The 13,201-nt window shown below is 53.5% G+C and overlaps 4 protein-coding genes across 4 annotated transcripts; 2 read left to right on the plus strand and 2 right to left on the minus strand.

The window, feature by feature from the left end:
• Window positions 1-14: 14 nt before the first annotated feature.
• On the plus strand, window positions 15-1,608 carry BDW74DRAFT_5515 (uncharacterized protein). Its single transcript, XM_073733136.1, has 2 exons — window positions 15-250; window positions 306-1,608. Exons 1-2 carry the CDS (start codon window positions 135-137, stop codon window positions 1,378-1,380), a joined length of 1,191 nt encoding a protein of 396 aa, XP_073589805.1. The 5' UTR covers window positions 15-134; the 3' UTR covers window positions 1,381-1,608.
• Window positions 1,609-3,749, minus strand: BDW74DRAFT_184595 (CwfJ domain protein). The gene is made up of 2 exons (XM_073730853.1): window positions 3,604-3,749; window positions 1,609-3,555 (listed from the first exon to the last, which is right to left on the minus strand). The coding sequence occupies exons 1-2, from the start codon at window positions 3,615-3,617 to the stop codon at window positions 1,836-1,838; spliced, it is 1,734 nt and encodes a 577-aa protein (XP_073589806.1). The 5' UTR covers window positions 3,618-3,749; the 3' UTR covers window positions 1,609-1,835.
• A 255-nt stretch (window positions 3,750-4,004) lies between these two features.
• BDW74DRAFT_172534 (putative HEAT repeat protein (DRIM)) lies at window positions 4,005-11,923 on the plus strand (the record flags this gene model as incomplete). Its single annotated transcript, XM_073727555.1, has 2 exons — window positions 4,005-5,347; window positions 5,395-11,923. The coding sequence occupies 2 exons, from the start codon at window positions 4,005-4,007 to the stop codon at window positions 11,921-11,923; spliced, it is 7,872 nt and encodes a 2,623-aa protein (XP_073589807.1).
• Window positions 11,924-12,084: 161 nt separating this feature from the next.
• Window positions 12,085-12,916, minus strand: BDW74DRAFT_5547 (DNL-type zinc finger protein). The gene has a single exon (XM_073733145.1). It carries the CDS (start codon window positions 12,851-12,853, stop codon window positions 12,245-12,247), a length of 609 nt encoding a protein of 202 aa, XP_073589808.1. The 5' UTR covers window positions 12,854-12,916; the 3' UTR covers window positions 12,085-12,244.
• Between the last annotated feature and the right edge of the window lie 285 nt (window positions 12,917-13,201).

Genomic DNA, 13,201 nt, shown 5'->3' on the forward strand with positions numbered 1-13,201 from the left:
AAGGGTGATATTTCATCGCCTGCGGTTTGAGCGGCAGTCGCGTTCTCTGCCGAGTCACCGAAAACCATCATCGGCTTATCGTCATAGCGTGGGGCTGGGATTTTATAGCACGGACAATCTGACGGGCTGCCGAAATGAGCCCGGTGGAGTATGCTTATGCGTTATGGCCGCGAGATGCGGCCAGCGAGATCGAATCAGTCCCGGATACATTCTCTAGCTGGGACAAGTGTATGGATAAGGCCTACTGCAAGTATGTTATCGCCGGTCTTGCTTATTTCTGTTGATTGAAATTGACCCATGCACAGATGGCCTGTCATCGCTGGAATTATAGTCGGAGGAGTGATCCTCCTCTCTGTCATTGCGTGTATAGTGAACTGCTTATGCTGCGGCATTCGGTGCTGTACATGCTGTTGCTCATGCTGCTGCCCATCTCCACGGCCAAAGAAAGCGAAGTACGCGGATGACTCGTACCATCGGCCTCCTCCACCAATGCCAGCGCCGCAGATGCCTCCACCGGCGAACTCATATGAAGCAGGATACCAGCCAGGTTTTCCACAGCATCAGCAGCAGGGGTACCAAACTCCACAGTCCCTACCTACGTACCGTGGCGCGCAAGTGGCACGCTTTGATGCTCCAACAAGTCCGGGTATCTCAAAGATGAATGAGGATGCATTACCCGCCATGCCTAGCTGGGACCATGCTGTTACCCGGAGAGTGGAAGATACAAGTCCCCATTTGGAGTCGGTAGAGATGGAACCGTTGAGTCCAGTAACTCGGCCGCCTCACCGCACGCCATCTGCGCCCAGGTCGAACACACCCGGCTACAGAGGCCCGCCACCTATCAGGACAGCAGTGCAAAATGACTACTACCCGGATTCGCATGCAAATGGGTACGATAACCAGAATCCATACGATTACCACGCTCAATCAGTCGGCCACGGCCAGAGCCCCTACGATCATAGCCCGTACGATTATGGCCACAGCCCATACCAGCCATACGCAGACAGCTCCCCAGATGGTAACTACCACGCTATGTCACCTCCAGCGCACGCCTACTCCCCTGGTCCTCAGTATCCAGTAGGAGTTGCCGTCTCTCCCACGACGGAAATGAACCGTCCAATTCCGTTCCGACAACCATCACCTGCCCTTCCCTTCCGCCAACCGTCGCAAACGATGCCCTACCGGCAACCTTCTCCGGGCTTTAGCACTCAGCCACCCAGCTATAGAGGACCATCTCCAGCAGCCGTTCCCTCCATTCCCTCATCACCCCCACCACCATTCAGTGCAGGTGTTCCGCAGCAAATCAGCGACCCGGGCCGGCCCCCGAGTCTCCTCCGAAGCGGGCCGAAGCCAGCACCCAACTCGTTCCGGGATGTATAGGTAGTCAGCGGTGCTACTCCTTTCCCTGTTTCTTCTCTTCTGCTCTATGCGCATTGTGCGCGCTTCTTTTCTTCGTCCCTTCGTTATATCATCTTTCCGCTTCTTTGGCCCTCTATGGCCTTGGAAAGTATCTATATACCCGACACCTAACATACCTTGACCTTCTTTTTGGCACTGTCGTCCACCGCTTTGAGGTATTCCTATTGACTTGCGCCACCAACCCAAAATATCCACTTCTGATGTATATACCACTCTTTGCCATGGCCATGAACGCACCTCACACGCTCGGTCATGATCGATATATCCAAGTACCTGTCCGCTGATGAATGTTATGAATGCAAGGTGCTTATTTCTTTTCTTCAAAGACTATCTTGACATATGCTACATGGTATATACAGTAGGGTAAATGTGGCTGGTAGATAGGGTTGCATCTTAATTTTAAATGATCAAGAGATCTACTCCTCCAACGTAAAATCAAACTCCTTAAATGCCTCCTTGAACGCCGCGGCATCGGCTTCCTCGTCTTCCTGCGACTGCACGTCGTCCTTCCAGTTGATCCGCTTCTCCAGCTGCATGAGTTTCGCCATCACGCGCCGCCCGAACTGCAGGTCGAAGCGGAAGTCGTCGCCCAGTGGGAGGAGGAGCGTCATTTCTGTCCCTGTTCCTGTGCCATTGGCATTCTGGTCTGACTCAGCATCACCATCGCCAGAAGCAGAGACAGGAGGACTCCAAATCCAAAGGCGGAAGAAGTCGCCTGGTTCGGCGCTGGGGTCAGCACTCGAGCCACCCTCTGCATCTGAAGCAGACGGTAGCTTGGAGGATGACGTGGTCGGCGCTTCAAATTTAGGGTATTTCAAGTTCTCAGCCTCGACTTTGAACGCTGCGTCGACGAGGCCGCGCTTTATCAGGTCCGCTGGCACAGGGAGGAACTGCCAGTGCACGTGTATGCCGTTTGAGCGGGAGACTTCCCAGGTCACGGCGCCGAGGGAGCCATTCGATTTACTCTGCAGCATGGTGTGCAGGGCTGTGCGGTACCGCTGCATCTCTGTCCATGTGGCGTGGCGGCTCGGGGTGTCGGCTATGCTGTTTAGCGTGGGGGCGTGGTTGAATGGGATGATGAGCGTGTGGCCGGGAAAGGTGAGGGCGGGGGCGAATGTTCTGGAGGTCGGCAGGGGTCCCTTTGCGGTTGTGAGGTAGGCTTCTGTGCCGATTGAGGTGATTAGGTGGGTTGCGATATTGGGGTTGGAGAGGCAGAAGAAGCATTGGTCTGGGCCTGGGGGAGGAGCGCGAGCGCCTTTGCGGCGCTTGGTGTGGTGGTGGTGGTGGTCGTCTGTTGGTGCGAAGCGGCTGTAGGAGGTGTTTTGGTCGGGAAGGGGTTTGCGTTTGGCGGGGGCGGCGCGGAAGGGGATTGCGGTTGCACCGACGGGGATGGTGAGTGGCGGTGGGGCGTTGGGGTCGAGGGTGAAGGCGTACATCCATTTTGCTTTGGAGGTTTTGCTGCTGGCGTAGGAGGCTAGGCTGATGAAGCGCGTGAGTGGTTTGGCGTCTGGGCTGTCTTCTGTGGGGAGGTGGAAGAAGGGTTCGCGCTCGTAGAAGAAATTGTCTGTTGATGAGAGGTGGTAGCGCGGTTTGAGCGCTGAGCAGATGTCGGAGATGACTTGTGTTTCCTGGGGTGGCGTGGCGCCCTCTGGGAGCTCTACTTTAGAGCCGGTTCGGATGCCCTTGGGCCATTGGTGGGTGAGAAGGATGTCGGCATGGTGCGCGCCGAGGAGAGTCCTGGCTTCAGATTCGGTGTAGGATGGGTGGTACTTGATGCCTGAAGCACTGCCGTCCACCAGATTTCCACCTAAGGCGACAATGCGGATACCTTCTGAGGTCTTCAACGTGCCGCGCTTCCCTAGGAAGTAGAGGTTGGGACAGACTTCATCGTTGGCTTCGATTTGCTCAATAACACGAGCCGGAAGGGGCTTGCTCCCCAATGAGAAGTACGTTGGAAGCGGGACCGTGATACTGCCCTGTAGTAGGGCTGTCATCTGCTGGAGCTCATGTTCTGAGGAGCAGTCGCCAAACAAGTCCCCTGTAATTATGGCAAAGGAGAAGCTCTGCTTGACATGAAGCTTTGCGAGCTTAGTAAAGACTTCTTGCAGTTCGCAGTTGACGTTGCCGATGACGACTCTGTTAGGCATTAGTCTCATGATATCCACGTCGAGTATCGTCACTTACATCTTTGACGCCATAGTGTTTTAGCGTGGTAGGTAGGGTTTCTCAAGTGTATGATGTAAGGCCTTCTCACATAGCAAATCCAATTGATCAAGCCAGTACCTTATCTCATCAGTCTGTAGGCGCTGCGATATATGCGCCGTGTCAGAAATCAAATGATATCTGTTGTCCTTCTTGGTCGTTGTCAGTCCAGACCTTGGATTTGCCAAAACGTGCAGAGAGCTTGGACCAAGTATATCCGAGTCACGTGGTAGATAGTCGCTGCAATCACCGCTAATCTCCGTACCGGAACAAAGAAGTTGCGGCGCCGAGTAATTTTTTTGATGGATGCGCTTGATGCGGCGGACAGAGCTGCTACAGTCAAGATCACGCACCATCTCGGCGCTGATTTTCGGATGGTAGCCATGTCGTCGGCGTCGCGGAATAAATCCGCGAAGCGGTTGAAGTCGGGGACGGAAACGACAAAGAATCACCGATTCGAGACTTTTTCACAGCGCGTCTCGAAGCTGAAAATCGACCCCATCCACCGAGTACGGCGACCCAGCTTTGGCGAAGAGGGAGATGAGACGTCCTCCCACTTTCGATCGGCTTTCGACCACTGGACCGAGTTGAACCTATCAGAGAATTTTGTCGCATTCTCCCGTCGAGTGAGCCCGCTCAGCGAAAGTCTGGCGCAAATCGTCTACTACGAGGAGAAGATATTCAACTTGCTGGTGGAATACATCGATAAGCGCGACAGTCATTCGATAGAGCCTCTTTTGAGTTTGCTCTCTCAGTTCGCCCGAGATCTTGGTGTGCGGTTCGAGAAGTACTTTGCGGCCTCCGTGACTTTGGTCGCTTCCGTTGCGGCCACACACCCCGATGTCGAAGTTGTTGAATGGAGCTTCACTTGCCTGGCATGGACGTTCAAGTTCTTGTCGCGACTTTTGGTCCCGGACCTGCGACAACTCCTTGGCATCATGACGCCGTACCTTGGAAAGGAGCGACAGAAACCGTTTGTTGCCCGATTCGCCGCCGAATCCTTGTCGTTCTTGATTCGCAAAGCCGGACTGGTGTACTATAAGAACCCTGAACCTCTCCAACTGGCGGTTACATTCTTGTTTGACGACTTGCGGCAGGCCGGAGCCGACTCGAAGAATGTGGAACTATACAAATCAGGTCTTATGGCAATGTTCTCCGACTCGATTAAGGGCGTCAAGAACGGGCTCCATTCGAACGGAACGGACATTTTCTTGTGTCTTCTGAAGTCCATATGCACCGATGACGATCTCCGCAATAGCCTTGCGCTTGATGTTGCCAGCGGCGTCTTGATTAACGTAATTCATAGTACTACACCCGAAACGTTCGCTCCAATTCTTGATCTTATAACATCCTACGTTCACACCAATGGCAAAAGTGGGAGCAGAAACTACGCCATCGCCTGTACTCGGCTCATATTCCTCTGCGTCGCCACTCGTAAGGGAGCCCGAGTGCAGAGCTGGAAATCTGTGCTCGAAAGCCTGCTGCTGTTGCTCAAGGCTGCGGAAAAGACCCCTAATGCGTTTACCGACGCCATCCCGCAGTTGTTCACTGCAGTTGCGTACTCCCTCCAGATGTCGCCCATGGACGAAATGCTGCCTTTCATGCGTCCTCTCATGGATGCGGTCACAGCTGACAGACTCTCCGCCTATTTTCTGTCGTTCTGTGCCACGTTTTCCGAATGGGGTGCAGAGAGGTTTCACGGGGTCGTTCTTCCGTATTTCCAGAAGTATGTCAATCGTGGTCCGTTGGATATCACTTAATAACACTGTCTAGGTTCGTCAACAACTCATGGGAGGACCGCGAGTACGAACTCTGCTTAGCCCTACTCAAATTGAGCGGAGCGGGCTGTATCACATCGGAAGTAGCGAAACCTGGCTACATCGTCTGTCCAGCCTCTTGGAAGTCCCGAATTCGGGACACGCTTCGCAAACCGGAACCGACTGGCCCCGGCGTCGCTTTGCTCAATGCATACACCAAGCTTCCCACCGCGCTGTCACTATCTGCGGAGCCTTCTCTATTGCCTGATATGGTTGAGGTTTTACATGAGAACTTGGTTTCTGTGCTGGGCAACGAGAACTCCGACCCCACGCCTAAAACATACTTTTACCTTGGACAGGGTTTTAAGACTTACGTGAATCTAGGGTCAAGCCTTGGGAAACTTGACTCCGGCCTTTGGAATCGCGTGATCGCAGTTGCAGCGAAATACTCCCGACTGCATTCTTTCCTCGAGGCCACATTGGCCTATGTCTCGGCATGCCCTGAGAATATTGGGGTGGACACTTCCTCAATGGAGGCTTTCGTCGATGCTTTGATTGACAACCTTGCAGCCCCTTCGCAGGAACTGCGTCTTGTATCATTAAGGATATTGCGCGAGTTGATCAAAGCTCTAGGCGACGACACTTCGCTTGTATCTCTGGCCATTGAAATTGAGGAAAGCCCCCTCACCTTACAGAGCGCGAGGACCTTGTCAATGCAAGTTCGAAAACTTGCCATAACATATCCTCAGATCACTTCGCGTAGGTGGTTACCTAGGCTCCTCCCAACATTCTGCTTCGGTTTATTCTCGAAAAAGCTTGCTCCATTGTGGGACGACTCTGCGTCTGCCCTGAAATCCATGAGCGAGCACGCTGAGGGTGAGAAGGTGGTCACTGAGCTGGCCACGCAGTGGCTTCAAGAGCGAGGTTCTACCTCTACTGAGACAGAAGAGGATGATGACGAAGACAACCAGGTATCTGGTTATTACCAATGCTTCAACGCCGCAAAGATCGAGAGGTTATCCGCAACACACTTCCTCTCTTTTGAGCCGGCTTCAACATTGACGCAGGACTTCGAGAAGGACCACACACTTCTGGATGTGGTTCCAATTGCTCCTCGCACCCAGGCCCTGCGGGTGTTCAATGCCATCCCCAACATCGCCGAGAAGCGTTCTCGTCAGATTGTACCACTGTTCCTCTCATGGGCCTTGCGAGATGAGGAAGATGGCCAGTCCCCTACAGAGCAAACAGCGGCTGAGGAGAACCAGGACTCGTACATTCCCTGGGGCTTCCACGACCGGTTGTCGTTCCTTAAGCTTATCGGGCAGTTTATCAACCCTTCTGTGCTGTACCGAGCTCCAGAGGTCCACGATGCCCTTCTAAGCTTGCTTTGCCACGGTAATTCGGAGATCCAAAAGTGTGCACTCAAAGCTCTCTTTACTTGGAAAACTCCCGGCATCGTACCTTACCGCGAGAACCTCTTGAACGTCCTGGACGAGTCGCGGTTCAACGATGAACTTGCGGTGTTTGTTCGCGTCGGCAAGGAGGACAGCCTGATCGAAGACAAACATAAAGACGACGTTGTGCCTGTCATCCTTCGCCTCCTCTATGGTCGGATGATCTCGAAGGCTAGCGCGAACGCCGGTCAGGCAGGTCAAACTGGACGACGTAAGGCCATCTTGCGGACCCTGGCACAATTGCCTGACCGTGACTTCGACATCTTCATGCGGATTGCTTTCGGACCGCTCGGCGAGCTGCAGTTAGTCAAGGACGACCAAGTCGATGACAAGTCTTTCCAAAACGAACCACTCGGGCCACGAAGACAGACCGGTTTGCTCAAATTGATCGAAACCGTTTTTGACACTTTGCAGAGCCGCATGGTCCCCTACGCGGAGCAGTCTATGGATGTTGTGCTGCACTGCCTTGTCCGGGCTTGCCGTGCCCTGGCAAAGGAGCAGACCGCCAGTGCAGACTCCCAGGAGGGACGACTAATCAATGTTTTGCGAAACATTCGGCAGACAAGTATTCGCTGCCTTGACCTGATCTTCTCAATCTCGCCGGATCGAGACTGGACCTCACGCGTTCGCATTATCTTCAATGAGGTTGTCAACCCACGGCTGGATAACTTCGCAACGGAAACAGCTCAAGGCGTTTCTGGTCTCCTACGTCTGTTCCACACCTGGGCTTCTTCTCCCAAATCTACTCTCTATCTCTCACGATTTAACGATGTTCTTTTGACAAAGATCGTGGACTGTCTTGCTATTGACTCGGCGCGTGATGAGGTCAAGGTATTTGTCATGGACGAAATCCTGACGCCTTTAGTCAACAATGCCTCCGAGAAAGAGCTACAAGAGGGCGAAGAAGAGGACGAGGACGAGAAGATGGGAGATATTCCGGTCGATGAGATACGCTTGGAGGTTCTGTCTCCTTATATTGAACATACGCTCTCTCATATAGGGCGCCTGCTGAGACGCGGTCCATCCAAGCCAGTGCTTATCTCTGGTGTCCACACACTCTCACGTCTAGCACCATGTGTCGAATCATCGAAGGAGACGTCAAGCCTAATTAGCATCCTGACGTATCTACTCCGCCAGCCGTCTGATAGAGTCTCGCCCAAGACTAAGTCGGATCTTCTTCGCAGTTTGGAGCACTTCTTGCCCCTCTACAATACCAAGGAAGACGAGGCTCTGTCCCGAGAAGTATTCGAAGCTCTCTGTGCGATGTTCGACTATTTCAGAGATGATAAGAACCGCGAAGTCTTGTCCAGAGTCTTTACAGCTCTTGCCAACCACACACCTGAGCTTAGCCAAGTTGCTTCTCTCTGCGAAGATCTGAATTCCAGATCTATGAAAACTCTAGGTGCGGACTATGGCCGTCGTCTGGATGCTTTCAACACACTCAATGAGGAACTCTGGGATTCGCTTGACGCTCGGCAGTGGCGACCACTACTGTACAACATGCTCTTCCACGTCAAGGATGAAGATGAGTTGGCTGTTCGGTCCAGCGCCTCGTTCGGCTTGAAGCGTTTCATTGAGCGATCAGCTCAAGTCAAGGCCGACGAAGCAGGGCCGTTCGAACCCCTCGTCGCCGACATCTTGTTCCCTGCGTTGCAAGCTGGCATGCGCCACAACTCTGAGCTCATCCGAGCCGAGTTCGTGCAGGTCCTTGGCCACTTAGTTCATCTGCACCCACAACGTCCTGCTGTGCAGGATATGCATGTGCTATTGGCTGATAATGATGAGGAGGCCTCTTTCTTCTATAACATTCTTCACATTCAGCAGCACCGTCGCCTTCGAGCCCTCCGACGGCTGGCGAGCGAGGCAACTAGCGGAAAGCTCCAAGCATCGAACATTAGCACCATCTTTATCCCTCTGAATGAGCACTTCGTCTTCAATGAAGCTCCTGATGAGAATGCTCACAACCTCATCGCAGAGGCTGTGCTGACCATCGGAACCCTGGCGGAGTCCTTGGATTGGAGCCAGTTCAGGGCCATCTTCAGAAGATATCGTGGTTACATGAAGAGTAAGCCAGACTGGGAGAGGAGCGTCCTGAGGCTTTTGGGCAGAATGTCCGATGCGCTGACCAGTGCCATGACTCAATACAATGCATCCAAGTCTGAAACCGAGAAGAGCGAGGACGCTATGGATGTCTCACCCCCCTCAATGTCCACTCTTGCTCGGTCTATTCCCTCTGCCGCCAAGGTCGCGAATGAGCTCACCACCGGCTTCATTCCTGTGTTGACCAATTTCATTCATCACAAGAATGAGGCTCAGATGAGTTTGCGTCTTCCAGCGGCGGTTACTACCATTAAACTCCTGAAACTCTTGCCTGAACCTGATATGGCCATTCGCCTGCCCGCGGTTCTCCTCGATGTCTGCAGCATCCTCAAGAGTAAATCTCAGGACTCCCGGGATACTGCCCGGAAGACACTGAACGATATCGCTCTTTTGCTGGGACCGAACTACATGGGCTACATTCTCAAGGAGCTGCGACATACTCTCAAGCGTGGTTACCAACTCCATGTCCTCTCGTTTACTGTTCATTCTATCCTTGTGGCTACGACCGACGACTTCAAGCAGGGTGATCTGGACTACTGCCTCGCAGATCTCAGCGCAGTGGTCATGGATGATACGTTCGGTACCGTTGGTCAAGAGAAAGACGCCGAGGACTATGTCAGTAAGATGAAGGAAGTCAAGAGCAACAAGAGTTACGACTCGATTGAGCTTCTCGCCAAAAATTCTACTATCCGGAATCTCGCTAGCCTGTTGCGGCCGCTGCAGGAGCTCTTACGCGAAAAGCTCACCTCCACCATCGTGCGCAAGGCCGACGAACTCTTGCGAAGAATTGGTATCGGTCTGCTGAGGAACCCTGGAGTCGAAAGCCGTGATATTCTCGTCTTCTGCTATGAAGTGATCAAGGAGGCCTACAAGGAGCCCGTGCAGTCTGACGCCGACGTTGCAAAGTCTGCCCAAGAAAAGAACTTCCTCATCAACATGAAGGGACAGCGCCGGAACGAGAAGCGAGGAAGCACTTCCTCGTACGTCTACAAGCTCGTCCGCTTCTCGTTCGATGTTCTCCGCTCTGTCCTCAGCAAGTACAACTCCATCTTGACTCCTGCCAACATCGCTGGCTACCTTCCTATGGTTGGAGATGCAGTTGTTCAGGGCCACGAAGAAGTGAAGATCGCTGCTATCCGATTTCTTTCTACGATCATCAAGCTCCCCCTACCAGAGATTGACGCCAATGCCCCGGTCTACATTACGGAAGCTGTCAAGCTAATCAAGGAAGCCCCGAGCACCAGCACCGAAGGCGCGCAAGCGTCTTTGAAGTTGATCTCTGCGATGCTCCGGGAGAGAAAGGACATCAAGCTCCGAGACGGCCACCTCGCTTACCTCCTTCAGCGTCTGACGGCCGATATCGAAGAGCCAGACCGCCAGGGTGTCACCTTCAACTTCATCCGAGCGGTCATGGCCCGCAAGTTTGTTGTGACTGAGATGTATGAGCTCGTTGACAACATCGCTCAGATGATGGTCACGAACCAGACTCGGTCTGCGCGTGATCTTGCCCGCGGCGTGTACATCCACTTCCTCATCGAGTACCCTCAGGCCAAGAACCGGTGGGCGAAGCAGCTTGCTTTCCTAGCCAAGAACCTGGAGTACAAGCATCAAGATGGTCGCCAGTCTGTTATGGAGGCGATTCACATGCTGCTCTCCAAGACAGGACAAGAGTTAGCCCAGGACATCGTCGGTACATTCTTCCTGCCTGTCGTCATTGCCATGGCAAACGATGATGCAGCTGAGTGCAGAGAGATGGCTGGTGCGCTGCTAGGAGAATTTTACCAGCGGGCAGACCGCGAGCACATGAAGACCATCCTCGAGCCTCTTCATTCCTGGATTGAACAGACAGAGAACCCCCTGCTTGCGAGCACTGGTTTGCAGGCCATGCGAATCTACTTCGAAGTGGAGGAAACCAACAAGGACAAGGAAGCAGTGTTTGTTGCTCAGACCCTTCCTACAATCATGCGCCCTATCATCAAGGATTCCGAAACGGACAACTGGCAGACTCTGTACTTCTCGCTGCAGCTCTACTCTAAGCTCGCCAAGGCAGTCCCTTCAGTGGCACTATCAAAGGACCGCATCAAGACCTGGAACCTCGTCTGCGAATGTCTATTCTACCACCACACATGGGTTAAGACCTGCGCCTCAAACCTCATTGGCGTCTGGCTCGCAGACCTAGCCAAGACGAACGCTGCCGCTGGATACGGCTCCTTACCTCTCGTCGGCGCCAGCGGACTCGCCATGGACAAGGACACGATGCTCCTCCTGCTCCGGGCTAGTCTCCGCTCCCTCCGTACCCCCGGAATCAGCGAAGAACTTGCAATGCAGTCGGTCCGCAACATCATGTTCCTCGGCCGCTGCTGCGCCCAAAACGGCCTGGAACTGAACGACGACACCGAAGAAGAGAAGGAAGAAGAGTCCGAGGGAAGCGACAGCGACGAGGACCAGGACGAAGACGCCGATGGCGAGGCCCAAAAGAGCAGCAAGAAGTCCGCCGTCCGCTTCATTTTCGAGCAAGCCTCCTCCATCCTCCGCCGGGAGTTCGTCACAACCAAGGCTCCCTCTCTCATTCCCAAAACCGCCTCCATCGGCCTCATCGCCGCTCTCTGCCGCCATCTTGAACCCGAGCAGATAATTGACTCACTACCTGTCATTCTTCTTCCCCTGCAGCATCTGACTGATGCGTCCATTCCTGCGCCCCGCTCATCGGACGAAGCGTTCCGGGAAGCGTACAAGGCGCTTGTCTCGAACTGCCACGAGGTCCTTGACATTTTGCAGAAGAAGCTGGGTAACACGGAGTACATCAACCAGATGTCGGTTATCCAGGAGGAGATCAAGAAGAGACGTGAAGGGCGGCGGGTTAAGAGGCGTATCGAGGCCGTCATGGATCCTGAGAAGCATGGCCGCGACAAGAAGAGGAGAAATGATCGCAAGCGGGAGAAGAGGAAGGAAAAGAGTGCCGAGCATCGGGGCAAGAGACGTGGTTGGTAAGGAGGTTATGGCTATCGTTCAATTATATGGGTCTAGACTCGGCGTTTTGGGAAAGGAGAATGTGCATTCTTTTGTTTTCATTATATAGTACAAGTGCTGGAGCATAAAAGTATTTCATGATATGTGAGATGAGTGTATATAGAACAGCATGAGGTATCATAAGAAACAACAAGTTTTGAACGCCTCCATCTATGCATCCTGAGCTTTGTGTTGCTTCTTAACCTCCAGTGAAATAACAGAACTCCCCTGCAGGCTTTACACCAAATTACTACCAGTCGAATGGGACGCTACCAATCTCAGTCAAACACCGTCAGCCCGGCCTTATTTCCCCTGGTCCTCGCCCTCCTTCTCCCTCTCGGTTACGCTCCCATCGTCCCAAAACTCCATATCTCCCTGTAGCGTTCCCCTAACAATCGTCTGCCCGCGCTCCTCCAGCAAATCATCCAGCGTCTTGCTCCTATCAAAGAAGATATTAAGGTGGTCACTGATAACGTGGCGATTCTTGCAGGACGGGCACTGAATCAGCACAGTACCGCGGTGGTACCCATGCTTCGAGACACGGTGCGATGAGCGCTCCCCGCACGGCTTGCAGGTGAATGTAAGCTGGTATGCGGGTTCTTGCGCCCGGCGCTTCTCGTTTATAGCTTCGGCTTCTGCGTCTTGCTCCGCGGTTGCAAAGCGGTCGGTGAGTGGTTTGGAGGGGCCATCGGAGTTGTGGCGGATGAATGGAAGTGTTTGAATGAATGGGGCTGCTCTGTTTGTGGCTTTGTTGGGGAGGTATCTTGGAGCGAGTGGTCGGGAGTGGCGACTGGGACTGAGCGGGGAGTAGAGGCGTGAAGCTCCGCGGGAGAGAGATTGTTGGGTCTGGGGCTGATGGAGTGCACTGTGAAGGGCACGGAGAGTGTGGGAGAAGCGGACAGGTTGAACCATGATGTAAGTAATTGGAGTGAGCAGGCAGCAGCTTCTGGGAGCAAGAATCGAGGCGTAAGTGAGAGACAGATTGTGAAGAGTGTAAAGTGACGTGAAGCTCGAACCTTTACGGTACTGCGGAGTTTGCGCCGGACTTAAGTTCTTCCAGCTGCCTCCGCGGCCCTATAATTCTCTCGATTCGCCTCCAAACTAGTCAATATCTGCCAGTGGAGTTGGGAAGTACCTCGTGCTTGGATCTTTTCTTTGATTGCTGAAAGCAAGCTCCCCCAGTTGTTTTCCCGAAGCTCTGGGGTGCGATCTGCCTCACTTCCCCGACTCCATCACTCCCGCTGCCCCGCCACATCTCTG

Source organism: Aspergillus multicolor (assembly GCF_047715735.1).
Source record: "Aspergillus multicolor strain CBS 133.54 unplaced genomic scaffold BDW74scaffold_1, whole genome shotgun sequence".
In the NCBI taxonomy this organism is placed as follows: domain Eukaryota; kingdom Fungi; phylum Ascomycota; class Eurotiomycetes; order Eurotiales; family Aspergillaceae; genus Aspergillus; species Aspergillus multicolor.